Source organism: Daucus carota, chromosome 8 (assembly GCF_001625215.2).
Source record: "Daucus carota subsp. sativus chromosome 8, DH1 v3.0, whole genome shotgun sequence".
Lineage (NCBI taxonomy): Eukaryota > Viridiplantae > Streptophyta > Magnoliopsida > Apiales > Apiaceae > Daucus > Daucus carota.
The window spans coordinates 20,391,124-20,411,242 of record NC_030388.2 but is presented as its reverse complement, the minus strand read 5'-3'; the positions used below and the strand labels follow the sequence as shown (position 1 = coordinate 20,411,242).

The following is a 20,119-nucleotide window of genomic DNA, read 5'->3' as shown; positions in this document are numbered from 1 at the left end:
CCTACACCCTCAATCCTAAACCCTAATCGTCGGCCAATTTATATACAGTATGAATTAATCTTTCTAAAACCCAAACCTAAACCCTAAATGTTAACGGTTATAAAATTATATATAAATTTATGAATAATTGTTTTTTGTTTGAAATATATATATATTCTGATAAAAGTAAAAACGCGACTCCGTGTAGCGTTTTCCGTTATAGTAAAATGTGAAAACGCTGCACGATTTAGCGTTCCGCTGTAACATAGAAAACGCTATTTCATTTGCGTCTCTTTTGGTCATTGAGGGCCAATATTTTGATATCGGTTATTTAGGGCAATTTGACTCTAAATCTGGTTATTTGGGGCCTTTTTTCATATATTTGGGTATCCTCCCGTCCCGTGTAAGAAATGGAGAGCCGAGGACAAAGGAAGATGTGACTTTCTAGTTTTTCAATATTTATTTTTTGTTTTAGGTAAATCATGCATCACCTAGTTTGCGTTCCGTAAATAGCAATTTGTGATTATTTCTGAGGGAATTATTTTTAAGTGGAAACTGGTTCTAAAGTTTTCCTGATAAAAAAAAAAAAGGTGACATAGTTGAAGGTAGCGGGTGATCATCAAAATCAAACCGGTTACCGTCCGCACCGCACCAAACCGTAAACCGCACCGTGGTTTTCAATTTTTGGTAATGCAGTTGCGGTTTGAGAAATTTACAAAACCGCATATGTGGTTTGGTTTGCGGTTTGAGCCAAAAACCGCACCGCCCGCACTGCAATCACCCCTGGTTAAAAGTACAATCACCAAGTTTTTTTAGTATAAATTATTTATTTGTGAAAAATAAGATAAGTTGGAAGTAATAAGGTGTATATATATTTATGAATATTTATAATATTGTGTGGGGCGCACACGGTGTGTATATATAAAACACAAAATTAATATAATTTCATATTTAAGATTGGAATAATTAATTTTTGCAAGACAAATTATTATAAAATTTGATTGTAAACATCTTAATCTTGACAAAAAAATAATTCAAAATTCATATAACTAAAGATAAAGATAAAAGTAAAAAACAAAGAATGAAGTAAAAATCATACAAAGGCTCAAGTCAATCATGAGGCATATTTACATTAGCAACATTAAATTCAAATCCAATACCAAAACTTAAAAATGAAAAATAAAATTAAATAGAATGACTTGTATGTTGCAACCACAAAGTTGTGATGCCAAATCCTTTTATCCAGAACCCACTTGCTTCATGTGGAGGCAAGGGATGAAGCATAAATCACCTAAACATGGCCAAACTGTCATCACATGTTTACTTGTAACAAATGGACTCCTTTATACTACCTTCTATATAATTTTTGTTACATTCATCAACTCTAGGGAATATATTTTACAAAAAGATAAATTACATGCATATTAATGTACATACATTTTTGAGGAAAAAACAAGCCACTTTATATTTCACTTTAGAATATATAATTGGAAATAAAGTGGGATATGTGTGAGGGACAGAAGGGATTGCTGGTGTGCCCACTCATCTATTGAAAAAAACAGGTAGACTTGTAGATTCATGATAATATAATAGATTACATATGATGCACATGTATGGTGTAACTTGCCTATCTTCCTCAACCAGCTGGTGAGTTGGAGATTTTTATGAATTTTATTAGTTTATATTTGTTTTACAGATAGGAGAAAATATGCCTTGTGACATCCAAAAATAGGCATCCAAGAAATTCCACATCTTATCCAAGAAGCCACATCAATTTTGTTTGTTTATAACTGATAATAAAACCGTATCTAGTGCACAACATTCTCGAAAGCAAAAACTCCCCCACACAATCTAATCTTTTTTCTTACAAAGAATTTCTTTCAAGGAGTTAGACTAACCAAGTTTAAACAGAAAGGTTGTCTGTTGCATTTGAAAGAAGTTTGCTTGCTTGTTAATAAAATTTGTTGCTTCCAAAAATACAATAGCTGTTGAGTTTAAAAGAAAATGATCTTTCACACCAGGACTATATCAAATACACATCTTAGATATGATATTATTTTGGCATGCAATATTGACAGTCTTTTGTAGACATGGTGTGCAGAGCAACATGATACTTGCAACTTCTGTTTGCTTGTAAACTATAACAAAAGTGCCCATTCAACAAACCAACCCTATTTTTAATGCAAATGAATGTTATTCTGACTTGTTCTAAAGTGTAGGCTCATCAGTTGGGCTTTTATATATATATTTTTAACATATTTTGAGGTGTATATGTGAACAGGTGAACTTATGAATGTTTAGGGTAATGGTCGGCCACTTGGAAAAGTTGGATGAGTCTGAAATCATGAAATTGATTGGTTGGTATGTATCTGTTTGGGACAGAGCCTCTCAAAATCCTTTTCTCTGTTTTTATTATTTCTCTGTTCAAGTCAATGTCATATTACACTTGATGCTATTCATTCAACAATATAATTATTGCACATCTTTTCTGCATTTGCAATTATTTATTATACACTTTGAAACTAACTACAGTAACTTGGAATTTTTACATTTAAAATTTTCAAATCGAATTTATCAAAAAAAAATCATTTTTGGCGGACAATCAAGTTCGGCCACCAGTTTGGACTTCGGAAGTGAAACTGTGTGTTTCAAAATTTAGAGCCTAATCTGTACTAGTATAAACTCAGACAGACTACTACTAAACCAGTAAGTGCAGTGAACCAGCAGAGGGCCAATGGTCACATACAAAGAGGCCTCAAAATCTGAAAGGACCTAGTGTCATACTAAAGACAGACAATGTACAATATGATACTTGATTCTGCACCTGGCCATGTCAAATTCAGTGACAGAGAAGCAGAATGAGCTCAAACTGGGCTCTGGTTCTTTCAACAACCTAGTAATTCATCATAAAGATGACCATGCTACCATGCCCCGGAGTCCATACCATGAGAAAAAGCACTGGAGGGACATGTACACAGCTGCGGACCTACATTGAGCCAAGCACATGTCTCGGCTCACCCTAATATTTGAGACTCGCAAGAGCTCATGAGTCCTGCAGTGGTTCAGTAGGTGGATTTGAGTGGAAAGACAAGAAAAATCCTTTTTCCGCCTGGTACACTCGGTTCAATCAATTTTTTTGAGTAACGCTAGGTGCACAGAATCGCCTAATGAATTTTTCCATGTAACTCACGATCTTCATTCATTTTGTGTTGCTTATACTAATGACACACTTATGCTGTCTGAAATAAGTGAATGCATTTTAATCCTTGCACATCCCTCATTGCAATTCGCGAAGTATATTTTTGCAGAAAATGGAGTTTTAGGTTACTGAACTGCACTGTGACTAGAGAACATGATCAAACCTGCTGAACTTGCAGCCACACTGAACATCACCATAACAATCATCTCAAATCCACAACTACACCCTTGATTTTAAAGTGTCCAAGTCTCTAGTTCATATTGGCATGTCAACTCTCCTAGATCATAGCAACAGACCATGACTTTGTGGCTTAACAGTAAACAACGGCTCTTTCCATTTATTAGATTAGACTTTTATTACATGTCATTTCTCTGTATAAACATGTTATATCCTTGTGTAATTCTGCAAGCTTTTACAACATCAATGCAAGAGTTCTCTCTTCTCTAACATTGATAGCAACAGATATATAAACATACTCCCTCTGTTTTGAAATATAAGTCGTTTGACTTTTTGGCACACAATTCTAAATCTTTTGATCGCATAGTTAAAATCATTATTTTTAAAATTTTCTTTTTTTGAATAAAAATATATGATTAAATATTATAATTCGGGAAAAAGAAAATTTTAAAAATAATAATTTTAATTAAGCGGTCAAAAGGCTTAGAAGTGTGTGCCAAAAAGTCAAAGTAACCTATATTTCAAAACGGAGGGAGTATATCTCTACGCTTAAAGGTTCAATAATAAGAAGAGGAAAGCTTACCCTTCTTGATATCTAATTAACTTTTCATTCCATTCAGATGATTTATGTATTTATTCAGTTTTTTAATAACTCGCATGATTTCTTGCCTTAAGAGTTTTAGTCACTTTTGGTTAAGATGATTCTATTATAGAATGTCGATTAAGACAAGACAAAAATACAAGCTATGGCTTGAAGTCTTTATATGATCCAGAGAAGTTTCCATGTTGGACACTACCAGATCTATCTTCTATCAGACAGAAAATATTCTCCGATGTTTATGACAAGGCATTTCAGCATTGACACTTGAAATTCTCTACCATGTATGAGTACTGAGTAGTAGTAATGTGAGCTAGTAGTGATTTTGTTTTTGCATTTCAATTATACAAGAGGATCTCATCAAAGAGGTTTCATGACCTGATGCCACTGAATTTTAAAGTCTGTCAAAAACTGAACTAACCTTAGACCTATGGTTTTTCTTATTACTCGATGCTTCATAAGTTTAAACACAAAAGGGTCGTGCTCAATTAATGATTTTTCGGGGTTCGGATCGGGTTGGATACAGATAAAAAATTCGGGTTTGGATATAGATTATGCCATACCCGACCGGATCCGACCCGATTGCCATTCCTATTTGCATCTTTCCTAAATTTCTTGCTACTAAACTGCTCCATCTCTGAAAATCTATTTCATCATGGTACCAAGTTGATAGGCAGTCTAGTTTCTCCAATATGCCTCCTAGCATTAAGCTCACTTGTCGATACAGACAACCATGTAATATACTTTCCAGTTGCTATTCCCACAAAACTCTATAACATGTCTTCAAAAGGACGAGGGAATGGGGGAAAGAGAGGGAACACCAAATGAGTATGCACATGAGAAGAATAAGCGACCATGATCTTTAATGTAGCTGTCAGAGGATAGCACACGACTCAAATTAACCACAACACCAAAATGGGATGTACCGTGTACGAGCACAAGTGTCTTACCGTTTGTGAATAGCAATCTAAAGCAAGAGAGAATATTGAGGAGCCTTCGATGCTGCAGGATATTGTGCCAAGTAACAGTTATGCACATAATAAGATAGTGTAATATGGATGATATGCTAGCATCATAATTACTCCTATCACAAAGCACTGAATCATTAGCATCAGAAGAAAAAAAATGTAGAATCTTATTTCTGAGCTCAATCATATGAATATCACTACTAGAAAGTAATTACCATTAATCCCGTCATCCCAACATTAAAAAACTGTAATCTGTCTATAGAAGCAGAGCATGGAGGGAGTGCAACTAAAAAATGTACACTAAAGGGAACAGTTTTTGAGCCAAGTATCATACCCATTCATACCAAAAGTGAATATTACTCTTCCCACCTTATATATCATACTAAAAATATGTATTCTTATTGTTTAATACTACAAAACCTCCCAACCTCAAGAAACCACTTGAGGGTGACTTTCTTTAATAAAAATGGCTCCAATATGCCCATATAAATAGTGTAACTTCAGAAAACTTTGTGTATTTATATTAAGGGAGTAAACATGGCAGCAATAAAAATAAAAGCATCCACAAAAATGATAAAATTGAAATTGGTATATTTCAAGTCTACACCTTATATCAGACACGAGTTTTTAAGGCAATTTAGTACTACATGAAACTATTATATCACCACCACAAAAACTACTAGTCCTGCATAGCAGACACTTACATTAGTGTTTTCACCTCCATGCAGAACAAGTAACTAGATCTCTGTTCTTCCATCTAAGATATAGAGCCCCGTTGCGGTGTTCAAGCCTAAAATTCCCATCATACTCCTTCAGCATATCTTTCACGACACCATCAACATCATAACTCAGCTGACATTGGGTATATCCAGCCATTGAAAGTCTTAACCTCCACTTTCCAAAGAGTTCATGCCTTTCCACCCTCTCCGCTCCTTCACACGCTATCATGTTGACGATGTCCCGTGCTACACAATGTTCCTCAGCACTTATCCGCTGCCTATCATCTCTAGCACGAGTCGTATCAATTGCTTCAAACATGGCTTCATAATACTCTAGTGTCTCTCTAAACCGGGGTAAGAATGGAGAAGTGTTGGTATTAGATTCTTGTTCAACAAGGGTCACAACCTTTGGGGACAAACTCTTGATCAATCTAAGAAGACGATCTCGATGATTTTCAGTGCTTACACTTTCATCTGGCATATGGTGCAACACATATGGAAAGTTCACCGCCAAGGCTTCACCCTGTCGAACCCTTAGATTTTCAAGTTTGACCTCAGATCCAGAAAGGGCTGCGCCATGGAACTCAAATGGCACCCCACATGATTCTGCAACCTTTGACAACCTGTCTCCAACCAGTTGAAGTCCTCCGCCTCGAGCATAAGCTGCGTTGGAATCATCCACACCTGTGATACGGACACTTGGGGGCCCTCCAGGCCGAGAAGCGAGAGCCTGGATGAGGGGTACCCACTGGCTGCCTTGCACTATTTGAAAATCAATAATATGAATTCTGGACTCACTTTTCATGGCTTCTTCAATTATTGCATTGGAAGACATGTAAGCGAATTTGTAGAATGGTACAATTTGATAGATGACACCCATGTAAGACATTAGTTCTGAGCTCGTGGGCTCATCACTGCATTTCAGCTTTTTGTAAAGTATGCTCCCAGAAGACATCAATCGTGCTTTGATTCCTTCCATCATGTATGCACCCAACCGCTGCATTGGCTCTCCCGTGACTGAAACCTTGCGTTCCAATATGTTCATCAGCGGAGCTACATTTGATATATCACCGTTTGATACTACTTCAGCACAGGCAAGAAGCACTTGTTTCACATCTAATGTTGAAATCATTTGCAACATGGAAGTGACTTCTGGGTTTACACTGTTGAAGGTGTAACTACATACATCATCAGTTTCAGATTGAGGCCCAAGTGATTTGCTTTCCAATTCCTTATGGAAAAATGTCAATTTATTGCCATCATGAATCATAGGGGATCCACTCAATGGCGATCCATAAGTATAATCAGGAGACTGATGTTGCTCTGACCAATTTGACTGAGAATGTTGAACAGATAGAGGACTTCGACTACACGTGCTTGCAGCAGAAGGGGAATCATAGCCTACATAATCAGCTGGAAATGAGTCCAGGGTGAAAAACTGTTCATCGTAATGGAAGGAAACTGGCGTCTCTTGACTGCTATTATCTGAGGAGACACTGTTGTTAAATATCTGAAACTGAGACGCACGATATGGTTCTACCTGCTGCATTGATTGGTGATACAACCTATGGATAGCTCCTGAACTCTGACTTTGCTGGTATGTTTGCATCCAAAACTTTCTAATTGGCGTTGACGAGAAACTATACGATCTGCAAACTTTTTTCTGATTTACAACTACCACACAGCAAAGTTGTCTGATTCAATCCCTAAAAATCACAATCAGTTGAGATTTCTTGACATATAAAAGCTGGACACCATTATCTTTGCAGTATACTATTCAGTTATGCTGCCCCTTCCAATTAAGCCTACAAAATAAATTCAAAAAAAATATATCATCATTCATCAACGCAACTTTATTAATATTGATGAAAAATAAGTGTCAGAGGGAATGAAAGGAGTATGAGAAAATGTTCAATGAAAAACAAATGAGGCTCAATTATTCGTAATAGTCACTAGAGTTTTTATTCTTGAAGTTATTGCAGCTAGAAAGCTCCTTAAAGTGCAGATCACGACTTTAAGAAAAAAAGGATCTTGTGAGTTACTGTACTTTGCGGACAAACTTTCAAAATTTCAAACTATTAACTAGGAAATGACATTCAAGGGTACTGCTCCCTTTTGAACATTTATATTGATGTCAAATATTATACACAGTAAGAAGAGACTCAAACAAAGGTTTAGCATAAAATGAAACTTAGAAAGACCATTTGAGGACATACACTTGCAACAAAAATATTAAAAATTATCTACAGAGCAGACACATATTGTTGCAGGGTTCAATGATTACGTAGGATGCTGAAAGAGGAGTCATATTAAATCCAACACTAGATATCCAACTTAAAATAACTATACAATTAGCAAAAATTAAGAAAGAACTACCCTCCATTATATAGTAGAGAACAAGTGCTGCTTTTAACTAGTGTGACTTTAAAAGGGAAAGGTTGAATTCTTATCATAACATTACCAGGTGACAAATTTTAATATTAAAATTAATTATCCACTGAAATCATAACCTCAAAACAATAAATTGGTTAGGCAAAAAAGAAAAGAGACTGATACTCAATTAAGACCACTAATACATGTCTAAACGCCCCATTAGAACCCAGAATTGACTAATACATCAAAAAAGCTTTCATCATGAATGAGTAAGCATGCTATTTAACTATCCTCCTTATCACCTCATGATCATCAAAGACCTTGTAAGCTAACATAGTACCAGAGCTCAGTTGACAAATCGAACTTGAGATTGTAATTTGGACACTAACATTGAATATCAAATATCTTATAAACGCATAGACAATTGACCCCCTGTGACTTGTCTTATTTTTCAGAAACAAGTAATTTGAGAAATAAGTCACTTATTTCAAGTCCTACTTTTTTCTGGAAACACACAAAACAACTTTTACCTTAATGAAAACTAAAACAGCAACTGAGAAGATCAAAATTACAACATACATACATATACAGAAACAAGGTTGTGCTCAAATCACACCATTAATTTCAAAAGATTAATGATCTAACAAACTTTAACACGCGTGTGTACATATAATATAAAAGACATAACTAAATAATGAAGTAAAGAGGTTTGATCTCGTGTAAGTACCTTTAAAATTGAAGAGTTGACCTTAAAACCTTCAAACTTTGATTCTGGAGGATGAGAAGTAAACTTGTGTTCTGTAAGAAGCTGTGTTTTGTTGAAAACTAAGACCGTGTGGCTTATGTTTTTGTTTCGTTTTATTTTATATAGTTCTGATTTATATTAATGGCCTTGTTTCTTGATAGAATTACAGTTTTGCCACTGAGGGGGCAGACGTGTGGAAACACGTGTGGGCGGTCGTTTTGAGATGCTCGATACTCGTTATATCAGATTTTTATCTTCAACGAAGGAGAAATCGCAATCTTATCTGGTGAATTTATTTATTAATTTATGTTGTTTCAGATTTCTGAAAAAAATGTGAGGGTTATAAAATTAATTTTTAAAATATATATTTATATGATAATTTTAATATAAAATATTTAATAAGTTTAATTAAATTTGTTTACATAAATATGTCAATTATTCTCTAAAAAGGTATATATATTTGAAAATGTATAAATTATTTTGGAAAAACATAAATCAAACAGTATCATTGAAATATTGTCATGAGAGAAATGGTGAGCGCAATTTCAAACTTTTTTCGAAAGAAAATGACCAACTTGATAATTTAACGGATTTCAGTGTAGGTTTTGGATAAATTTCCGCTAACTTGTGTATTTAAGCAAAGTCGAAGGAAATTCATTTGCTGCGGAGAAGTAAAATTTATAAGCACGGTCTACTTATTACTTGCATGGACCATCTTGAAGGTTCGGTCATCGACTCAACGGTGACCAGTTAAGATGAGTATTGATCATTGAATGGCATATGTGTTATTAATGTTAAAGTATGTGCCTACTTTAGTCACGATGTTTATTCCCAGTAAAGTTGATAAGTTGATACCGCGTAGTGAGAGACAAAAGTTGATTCCAAACATAAATTAAAGCTATAGTAATAACATGTGGTTTTCAGATGAGCCACACTGAATAATTTTATAAACCGATTTTTCAGTCTGTTTTGATCTGATGGAATGAGAGGAAATATAATGAAAAAATATATAAAAAATTTATGCTAATAAAAAAAGGTATGAAATAATAATCGTTATATATGAATGCATTAAATTTTATTATGATAGTAAATTATAATAAAAAAGTATAATTTAGAAATGTAATGAACATATGTGCCAACACATTGGCAAGACACGTGTGTTAATTATAATTGATATAACTAGAATGGAATGATTAAAAAAAATTATAAATCTTGTTAGTATAAAATTCATCCTATTCGCCTTTCATTTCATTCTATCCAAACAAACATAATCTAATGTACCACTATTTAGTTGTATTATTGATTGATTTTTATTTGACACTAAATTTATTGATAATGATTTTTTTTGCATGAACAATAATATTCATCAATAATGATCTTTTATCTAAACAAAAAATAATTATTAATGTGTTCATAGTACATATTAGAAAAGCTCTTTTATAAATGATTATGTGATGTAAATGTTTATTATTATATGTTATGTGATGTAAATGTTTATTATTATATGTTATGTGATGTAAATGTTTATTATTATATGTTAACCGGATCTGCTAGATTGTTACTCTGTATTGAAGTTACGATTTTAAAGCATTTGCTGAAGAAAATAATTAGATATTAAAAATAAAAATTTTAAATTGATTCTTAGGGGCCATTTGTTTACGGTTTAACGTCGCTGAATAAATATGAATGGAACGATTCAGTATGTTTGTTATATTTTTTAGTTTGCTGATACGAGAGAATGGTTCTGAATACTTGCTGACTCGGTAATGTAGAATATGAAAGCTGGAGCGCTCAGACAACAACACTTCTATATAATTAAACTATTTTTGTTGTGCTTTCATCTTCTTTTTCTACATGCAGAAACAATGAAACATACACAATTCTAAGCAATATATTCTTGTAATATATCTGGTGTAATTTTAACTTAATTATATTAATTAGTTTTGATTTTATTATCACACTCATATGGATTTTCATGTAATGTTATATTTATTTTATAAATTTATATTATAGCTAGTTTACCATAGTTGTTATATTTAATAATTTTATATTAAATAACAATTTTATTTCAAGTCAAAGATAAAAAATTTGGTATCATTCAGATATTTTTAAATATATTTTTTCAAATAAGATTATTCATTCAGCTTTCAGAAAAATAATTCATTCAGATATATTAATCATTCATCAATTTTATATTCAGATTTGCCAAATGACCCCTTAGCTAAACATAAAATTTATCATACAGTAATTCAGAAAATTCTGTACTTCAAATCTCTTTTATTCTGGCCCCGGGGTATTTAGAAAAAAAAAAAAAAAGACTGCATTTTGTGAACCGGATGGACGATGACTCTTCAATGTCTTCATCCCTTTGTTTCTTATCTTGTTGGTCAGTTTTGGGATGGAAAGAGGTTAAAATATTTAATAAAAACAACATATGAAATTACTGGATTGATCAGAACTGCAAGCAACCTAATATGATTGAAACATATAGTCTTCTTCTATAAAAGAGGCCATATTTAATTCAACAGTTTCATTTATCTTATGTTATCCTACTTTTAAATGATTGAATTATAATTGTTTTGCTAGTTTTCATCAAAGAAGGTCAGCTGAGTGCAAAATTTGTCATTGTATAAACGCCAAGAAATATGTCCAGGGGACCAGGGCAATGCGAACAATATTGATGTTAGAGGTATTACAATATAATAAAAAAAAAAATTTGATATTAAAATATTAGAATTTCGGCTTGATTTTCTGATAAAATCGGAATTAAAATTCTACATCTTCGATTTTAGAATTTGAAAATTGCAATTATCACCGAGTAACTGATTCGGCTTTGATTTCAAAAATTCTGATTCGAGTTTTATTAGTTTGAATTCTAAATTAATATGTCAATTTTAAATCTGATTTCGTTATTATAAATCGGTTTTTCTGTGGTGTGCCCATGGGCACACTAAGCGCTAACTTTTATGACTATGGTGCATTTTTATTGGTCCTCCAATTATGAATATGGATGGCCCCCTGCATTTACACCAAGTCCACCAATAAAAATCCACCAAACTCGTCAAATTTAGTGTTTATTATGTGCCCTTGGGCATACATTAGAAAGACCCATTATAAATATAACTAAATTTTCATTTATGATTATAAGATTTGTTCATTCTTTTTTGTCATAAAACGGTTGTATCACCTCAAGATTGGAATTTACAATATCCGGATGGAGAAAGTTTCCTTCATTAGAGAAAGTATCTCATCTAACCGAAAACTGCTCCAGATATTTACATAACATTGCCTTTTAAGTCAGAGAGATAACTCACCTAAAATGTCTGGTTAAAACCCCTCAAGAGTAAAACCTTATGAAACTCAAGTGGGGAAAAAAGGTGTCCTACAAAATTACATCGTTTACACAACTGACTAAAAAACTGATGTCTTCTTTACTCTCTTCTATCAATATTTGTAACTCAATTGTCTTGTACACCAAGTTTCGCGATTTTTCAAAAGCAGCCTTAATAAATGGTACAAGAATCCTTAATTAGGAATAATTAATAATTAATATGAATTAAGGCAAAATTATCGACCAGTTAGCACCCTTCTTTTCCGTCTTTTCCGGATCTCTCCACCATCATCATGAATGTTACAACCTTATTATGTAAAAAGCTCCTCCATCCATAACATTTAGCAGTACCAGAATCAACACAAACTCTCTCTCAATGTATATATTTTCATGGATGCACGATACTCAAACGATATTTTCATGATGTACAACTTTTAATTAATATTCTTGTTAAACTGATATTTTTCGGAACAAGAACCATTATCGATTTTAAAGAAAAAAATTAAATTGATTTTTAGTTACCATATGGGTAATTTTATTAGAACTTTATAAGCTATACTAACATAATTATCATTTTTAAGTAAAACAAATTATAAATTTCAATAAAATTATTTTTTGATAAATAAATAAAACATTTCATTAAAATAATCGAAACTCAGTGAGGAAAAACCCCCAATTAGCGATACAACGTGGTTGAAAAATAAATAAACGAGCAAAATAAATGGCCTTGTTATTTCAAATCCCTTAAAAACTGAATATAAATATGGTTAACATAAAAAATGATTACAAAATTCTTCCAAGTAATACAAACGGTAACATATTTCATGAAAATAGTAGCATCTCAATTGACTTTCACACTTAAAAAATTAGTGATAATCGATTATTTGGAATCGTCAATTTCACTCACTAGGATTGGGTGCACATATTCCCTCATGTGTGAACAATCTTTCGTCGTGATATACACCATCGTTTCAGTCTCAAAATGATCTTTCGAGATTTTCAAATACAATGAGGAAATCATTTTAAAATTAAAAAACAACAAACGGGAATGTAAAAAAAATATGAATAGAAAAAATGGGGACAACCAATAATCAAAAAAGATGAATATATCAGATGTTCGCGGAAATATATTTATTGAAACGAACACAATAAAAGAGGGCTTCCGACAGAGGAGCCAACGCTTCTAGGGGTTTTCCGATGGAGGAGCCAACATAAGAGGGATACACATGAAATATGGATAACGTTTTACTTTCTTAGAATATTTCGAGCGAATACAACCTTTACCTAATTTTTTTTAATAACATTATAAATTATATTAAAATTTGAAAATTTTACAAAATAATTTTAAAAAAAAATCAGTTGTATAATTTCTAGACAAGAATATAATATTATACTATTTGTATTACGAAACAATTTCAAATTTGTAAATATAATTGGAGATAAATAAAAATATTTTTCTGCAAAAGTCATGACCAATACAAAGAACAAGACCGTGTTTGGCATAAAATATCACAAAAACACACCCGACTGAATCCGATCACAAACAAGTAAACAACTTATATGTTCTGAAAGGGTCTCGAAAAGCAAGAAGCAGCTGCAAATCCATCGATCCAAACAGAAACGATGGCGGAAGATTTAGTGTTAGATACAGCAATAAGAAACTGGGTTTTGATACCATTGTCTGTAGTTATGGTGCTAATTGGTGTACTTCGTTACTTTGTTTCTAAGCTCATGCGCTCCTCTCAAAACCCTGATCTCAAAATTGTCAAAGAAGGGTATGTGTGTGTTGATTTGTGTGTGTTTTTGTGTTTATGTATGTGGGTTTTGATGGGTTTGATGTGAATTGTTATGATGTTGAATTTGCAGGCAAGTTATTGTGAGGGCTAGGAATTTGAGGGCTGCTGCTAATTTTATTCCTGCCAAGGCTTTTCGGGCCCGAAAAGCTTATTTTACCAATGAGGTTTGGTTTTCTTGATTACCTTTTTTTTAATGATGCAAGCTACTGATTGATGGTTTAGGAAGTGAGAAAGTTTCAATCATTTTTGTTTGTTAATGAATTTTTATATTGAATTTGTCGGTGGCTATGTTATTGTTAGTTTACGGATCACTGCTGAACTTGAATGCTTGAAGAACACATCATATATTGTGTGATGTAAATTAAGTAGTCGCTAAAGTTACTGAATTAAGCTGTTAACTCTGGTTCTGCGCCGCCCAACTATAGTAGGTTTAATGCGGTGTTGGTATATTTTGAGGTTGAATTTATCCTACAAGTGTAGAAGAAGATACTATCAGGATGAAGTTAAGTGCTTTCATGACATGGAGTATCAATTATGGAGAATTACTTATAATAATAGGCGTAAACTTAATCTATGGTGTGAGACTTGCAAACTTTATCAACCAAGTAAGATGTAACTTGCTAGAGCAAGTTCAGAGAAATATATGCTTCTTTTATGTTTAACCTCGATATGTCACATTCTTTTCAGCTTTAATTTACATGAGTGACTACAACACTTGTATCTAATCAAAGAGCCGTTTATTGTTATCTATTTTTTTTTAATGATTAAGTTATGTATTTTGCATTCTCTGCTATCACTGAAAGATATTAGGTATAATTATCCAACTATAACTCATATACTTTTGACCTAGTTTGAAAATGATAATTACATAGAAATTCAACTTACTAATTGGTGTTAGTGGTTATTGTTTCATTACGGTTAATACAATAGTGGAAGGTGGAGCCAGATTCCTTTGCCGTAACAAATTTTATAACACAGTGTTGTGTGGGATATTATAAAATTGTTATCCTTGTGTGGATGAAGACTGGACCATTTCTACTTCACTTGATTTGATTAGCACTATAAGTCTATAATCAAGTTGCATACATGTGCTATAGATTTATTTTCAACAAATGACTGCTAGAAACAAAAAAGAGATAGGGAGCTAGCTTTAAACTGAACTAGGAAAAGAAACAATAGAAAGATTGTTTTAGTAAATTTGGATTTAGGAGGCTCTGAGAGGAAATGCTTATTTGCTTTCTCACATGTTTATTAACTCATGTGCAGTTAATAATGAGGGGAAAAAATAGCATTTCTTCCAGGATGAATGACTGTTTGCTAATTTTCATGCTAGTGTTGGTAGGGAATAAGATAGAACTTCCTATTGAAACATTATCATTATTCAAGGACGGGTCTTTGAATCTTGCGGGCATGTTGCAAATTTGAAAGGCCTGGTTTCTTGTATATGCTAATTCAAGTGGTAGAAAACCATGTTTTCAATCTATGAATAAAGATATTAAGGTCTTCAGTTAGGAGGGGTGTGCTACATAGATGTATATACTAGAAAAGGTAACGTCGTTGAAAAAATAATATAAAATTTATATTCTCCTGTAGTGAAAAAATAATCAGAAAAGTGTATATGAACTGCACAAGACTAAGTCAGCTGAGGTATTTTTTAGTACACCACGGGCTTGTATGTATGCATATGTAGAAGCACCTATATGTATAACAAAGGAACAAGTCAGTAGCTTCTGTGCTTCTCCTTGTATATCTTGTCGAGCAAGTGGCTGCAAGTCTTCAACTCTGTGTGTTTTAAAGCTATTGCACTACCTGAGCTGATAATGACAGTCTAATTACATTGAAGTTAATTCGATACAACATTGCAGGAAAATGGATTGCTTCATGTTCCTAAGGGCCAGGCTCAGAACAATCCACAGGCTCAGATGTTCTCTGATCCCAACATGGCTATGGATATGATGAAGAAGAATCTTTCAATGATCATACCCCAGGTATTTATCTTCAATCCCCTACTCCTTATATTTTACCAATATATACATCTATTGATTTAACAGATATTTATTTCCCTTTAACAGACTCTTACTTTTGCATGGGTCAACTTTTTCTTCTCTGGATTTGTAGCAGGTTTGTATGCTCTATTTCTATTTCTGTCTGGAATCCGTTACTTCTGTTTTTTTTTTCTTTTTGTCAAACCACGTACTTGCATTACTCATAAAGCTTCAGAAGAGATTACATGATGAATAAACTCAGGGGCATTTAACTGCCATTCTCTAGACTCTGACATAGAATATGCTGCCCTTGCAAGAGCATTAGCCGCACCATTCGCAGATCTACGTGTAAAACACACCACCACTTCATCAAAGTAGTGAAACAAATCAATACAATCCCTAACAATAGTCTCAAAATATGATATTCCGTTAACACCTTTGCATGCTCTCGCCAGAACTTGACAATCAGTTTCAAATACACATCTTCGAAAGTTTGTATCCTTAATCCAAGACAAAGCTTCTTTCAGACATAAAGCTTCAGCCTCCCTCGGAGGTATTAAGCCCTCTCTTCTCATACTTCGAGCCATCAGGAATTGGCCATCGGCTCCTCGCACTACACTCCCCATCCCTATGCATCCGATACCTTCAAACAATGCAGCATCGATATTGATTTTAACCCAATGACGCTGAGGTTTCACCCATTTTCACCCAATGTTACTTCTGTTTAAACCTCTGTGTTCTATATTTCACTGAAATATATAAACATGTCATCTAGATCAGTATTCAAACATCATTCTCTACTATATTTTTTGCTCTTCTCTGTTGATGGAATTTATTTTTGTTAATTAATATGGATCTCTCTGTTTTCTGTCTGCAGCAAAGATACCCTTTCCACTGACTCAGAGGTTTAGGTCAATGTTACAAAATGGAATCGATTTAAGTACTGTAGATGTTAGCTACGTCAGCAGTCGCTCATGGTACATATTCAACTTCATTAGCATAAAGCTTATTCATTTTAGTTTGCATCAAACTATGTTTGTTATCTTAATCGCATCTAAACAGTTGAACACTGTTTTCTGTTTCTTTATCAGGTACTTCCTCAATCTGTTCGGACTAAGGGGTCTATTTAGTCTTATTCTAGGAGAAGAAAATGGTTAGTACATTTGCTACTTGTCATTGAAGACCGTGTCTTAATTTGAGACATGTAGCAAGTGCAGCTGGTATTAAATTAACACGTTTTTGTGATGCAGCTACAGACGACACACAACGCATGATGCAAATGAGTGGATTTGGTTTTGACCCATCTAAGGTAAATGGTGATGAAATAAAGGAATAACCTTAGGTCTTTGTTTTTCTTTATAATCAGTTGCAGCAAAATTGGCTACAGTTGCCTTGCTTAAGATTAATGAGGGTACGCTGTTGTTTGAACAAGCAACATGAGCTTTAGCTCTTTGAATCTCGTTTGTTTGAGCTATAATATCTGGGACCTCCATGACTAGTATAGTTTCATGGTCCAAAGTGGGCCTTTGACTAATCTGACCAGACCTGGATGCACCTCTGATTGTTGCAATTTCCTTGATAATCCATAAAAAATAGTGCATCTCTGGTTTTTGCAGACCTTAATAGTTTTAGCAGTCATTCTATAAATAAATAAAGTTTTTGTTTGCTAAATAGATTCCTTACTTGGATCCAAACAATTTTACGTTATTGTATTTTGGGGTCAACTGAAAATAAAGTGTATGTTGATTTAGCACCACCTTGCATTATATTTTCTGCATTTGTGAACTCTTAGATTTAATCATATACTTACTATTGTTCTTGCCAGAGTTTGGGTGCGGAGAAAGATGGACTTGACATAATTCAGCATGACTGGGCCATGCCAAAGTTTGAACAGCGAGCGGAGGCTGTACTAAGGAAGCTTGTTAGCTAAACAAGTGATGTTTGACACCTTATCTGATTGGACCGTATCCCTTTCCGGTGCATTTTCGCCTTCAGCTCCGCAGATACGTCCAAAAGACTAGCTTCTCAACAACGTTCAGATAATTGATGCTTGTTGATACCATAGACCTCTTGTGAGTGAGAAATCTTACTTGTTCTGGTTGTGTATTAAAATTACTCAAAGGCTTTAATTAATTTGATCCTAGTGATGCCTGAAGTAGGTGATATCAGGATTTTGAATTGTAGTTTTCCAATATGGGGATGGTATCAAATTACTAGAATAATTTGTTTCAATTTGTGCAAATGCATGTAGTATTTACTTTGACTATGATCCTAAGTTTTGGGTTTTGTTAAAGACAGCATTAAAACAAAATTTGATCATATAGAATGTCACTTCTTGAATAAAAATGATTGTCCTAGTTGTAACGATAATTCTTCATAAAAAGTTATACTTTTTCTATGTGGAGATATTATTTCCACATTAGATAACTTGAATGTGAAGTTATTCATTATTGTCACCTATGAGCTAGATCTATTTGTATGCTATTTCTTACTGCCCAAATACTAGTACTCCCTCCGTTTTAATTTATATGTCCATTTTGAAGAAAATTTTTTGTTTCAAATTAGTTGTCAACTTCAACTTTCGATACAAAATTATATTTCCAAAGTCAATTTTACTCCACATATCTTTTATTTATAGTATTTCCTAAATCAATCTCAAACCACATATTACACTCATTTAATGCATCTAATTTGTAATATCTACTTTTCTTAAACTGTGTGTTTTTTCTATTTTGAAACGGAGGGAGTAGTAGTTTTCAAGTCTTTCCACTAATATGCATTTTGTCTGGTGGAATTGCTTGCTTGCTTCCTCTAGAGTGTAGACCTTTTAAGTTAGTTTCCGTGACTCAAGGAATCACAAATCTAGCCATAGATCTTTGCAAAAGATTTTGCAGCTTAAAAGCCTAAGTTTATTCTCAAGATCAAAGGAGAAATGAAGTTAGTAAATAGTATGATCTTGGGCACCACTTCTCTTGGAAGAAAAAGTAACTGGACAAACAAACAGCAGGAAGAAAGACAACGTAGAACTTGAATTATATCTTGATTAATCTTCTCTGTGAAGATACCTGCAAGGAATGTTGGATGCCCTTTTCTCTTTTTCTTCTTTTTGGTCACCGAGACCAACTTGTAATCAGAACGAAGACAAAAAGTGGAGGCTTGTATTTAAGTGTGACTTGTATACTGTTTTAGGAGCCGTTTGGGTAAGCTTAAAAAAGTGTTTCTTGCTTAAAATAAAAAAGTGGACTAGAAGTGAAAAACAAATTAAGACGTGATTACATTGTTTGGGAAAGAAGTTGAAGTAGTGAAACAAAAGCTAGCATTCTTGGTTTTTTACAAGTCCTTCTAGCTTTTTACACAAACGAGTCAAGAAAAGTAGAAACCGATTTTTTATCGAAAAAAATCAGAAGTAGCTATAGCCAAACATGCACCTAGTCAGTCTGATGAAAACAGATGAGAAAATGAAAGCCCCAATGGCTGTGTCTCCGGAGATGTGTTGAGCGTTCAAATAATTTGTCTTTATATTTGTCTGAGTAGCGTATTCTTCATTCTCATTGACAAAGAGGTTGAGATGAGAGATTCAAGGTTGTGGTCTTGGCAGTCATGTGAGCACCAGGACTTCCTACCATAAATTACCCCTGTCATGCATGTTTGGACCACAACATTGCCATTATTATAATCATTAGGGTCGAGATTTCCATTACCATGATTATTAGAGCATCTCCAACGGCGTTGACTATAATCGTTGGTTAAATTGGACCTGTAAGACATTACGTAAAATTTGCTGAACCTGTAAGACATTTTGCTTCAATGGTACTGACTATATTGGTTGGATATAATTTAAAAATAGTATGTTATTAATATTTTAAATTGTTAAAATAGAATATATCAGTTCAATATGGTAATAAATGATGTACAATCTTCCTACAGATTTTCTTACAGATCTGTAGAGGTTCGACAAATTTAGCCATCCATAGGAGGTTGGCTAAATTTATAGACAACAGCTGAGCATGGTTGGAGTTGGGTTTTTGGAGGTGTTGGCTAAATTTTTTTATTTTAGGTATGTCACCTCACTTTTTAGCCAAGGGTCTTAGATGGTTGGAGATGCTCTTAGGGACAAGATGGTCACATAATTTTTATTGCAACAATGAGCGGATAGATTGTTGCAACAATCACTTGTGTCCGACTCCGAACATCACAACATTTTTTCTCTTAATATCAAAATTAAAGCATTGGATTTACTTATTATGAA

General features: G+C 33.6%; 2 protein-coding genes across 6 annotated transcripts; one reads left to right on the top strand and one right to left on the bottom strand.

Annotated features, from left to right (window-relative positions):
• Nucleotides 1-4,251: 4,251 nt before the first annotated feature.
• Nucleotides 4,252-8,864, bottom strand: LOC108199876 (scarecrow-like protein 13). Of its 5 annotated transcripts, none has more exons than XR_001802504.2 (4): nt 8,741-8,864; nt 5,626-7,445; nt 4,904-4,955; nt 4,252-4,824 (listed from the first exon to the last, which is right to left on the bottom strand). XR_001802504.2 is itself a non-coding variant. In XM_017367884.2 (3 exons), the coding sequence occupies exon 2, from the start codon at nt 7,247-7,249 to the stop codon at nt 5,636-5,638; it is 1,614 nt and encodes a 537-aa protein (XP_017223373.1). In that variant the 5' UTR covers nt 7,250-7,445; nt 8,741-8,864; the 3' UTR covers nt 4,252-4,955; nt 5,626-5,635. The 5 variants fall into 5 exon arrangements, 3 of the variants coding, with proteins under 3 accessions (XP_017223373.1, XP_017223372.1, XP_063938833.1); XR_010286296.1 differs by having other exon boundaries at nt 4,252-4,734; XM_017367884.2 differs by having other exon boundaries at nt 4,252-4,955.
• Nucleotides 8,865-13,557: 4,693 nt separating this feature from the next.
• LOC108197338 (uncharacterized) lies at nt 13,558-18,133 on the top strand. Its single transcript, XM_017364921.2, has 8 exons — nt 13,558-13,864; nt 13,956-14,049; nt 15,751-15,873; nt 15,958-16,006; nt 16,748-16,847; nt 16,962-17,023; nt 17,121-17,179; nt 17,696-18,133. The coding sequence occupies exons 1-8, from the start codon at nt 13,713-13,715 to the stop codon at nt 17,798-17,800; spliced, it is 744 nt and encodes a 247-aa protein (XP_017220410.1). The 5' UTR covers nt 13,558-13,712; the 3' UTR covers nt 17,801-18,133.
• The last annotated feature ends 1,986 nt before the right edge of the window (nt 18,134-20,119 follow it).

What these genes read in the sequence shown, in the direction of transcription:
- LOC108199876 (XM_017367884.2), bottom strand. Translation starts at nt 7,249, where the DNA reads ATGCAAACATACCAGCAAAGTCAGAGTTCAGGAGCTATCCATAGGTTG.
- LOC108197338 (XM_017364921.2), top strand. Translation starts at nt 13,713, where the DNA reads ATGGCGGAAGATTTAGTGTTAGATACAGCAATAAGAAACTGGGTTTTG. An exon ending in AAGCTTATTTTACCAATGAG is followed by an intron (nt 14,050 to 15,750) that starts GTTTGGTTTTCT and finishes ACAACATTGCAG; the next exon opens with GAAAATGGATTGCTTCATGT. An exon ending in CTTCTCTGGATTTGTAGCAG is followed by an intron (nt 16,007 to 16,747) that starts GTTTGTATGCTC and finishes TTCTGTCTGCAG; the next exon opens with CAAAGATACCCTTTCCACTG.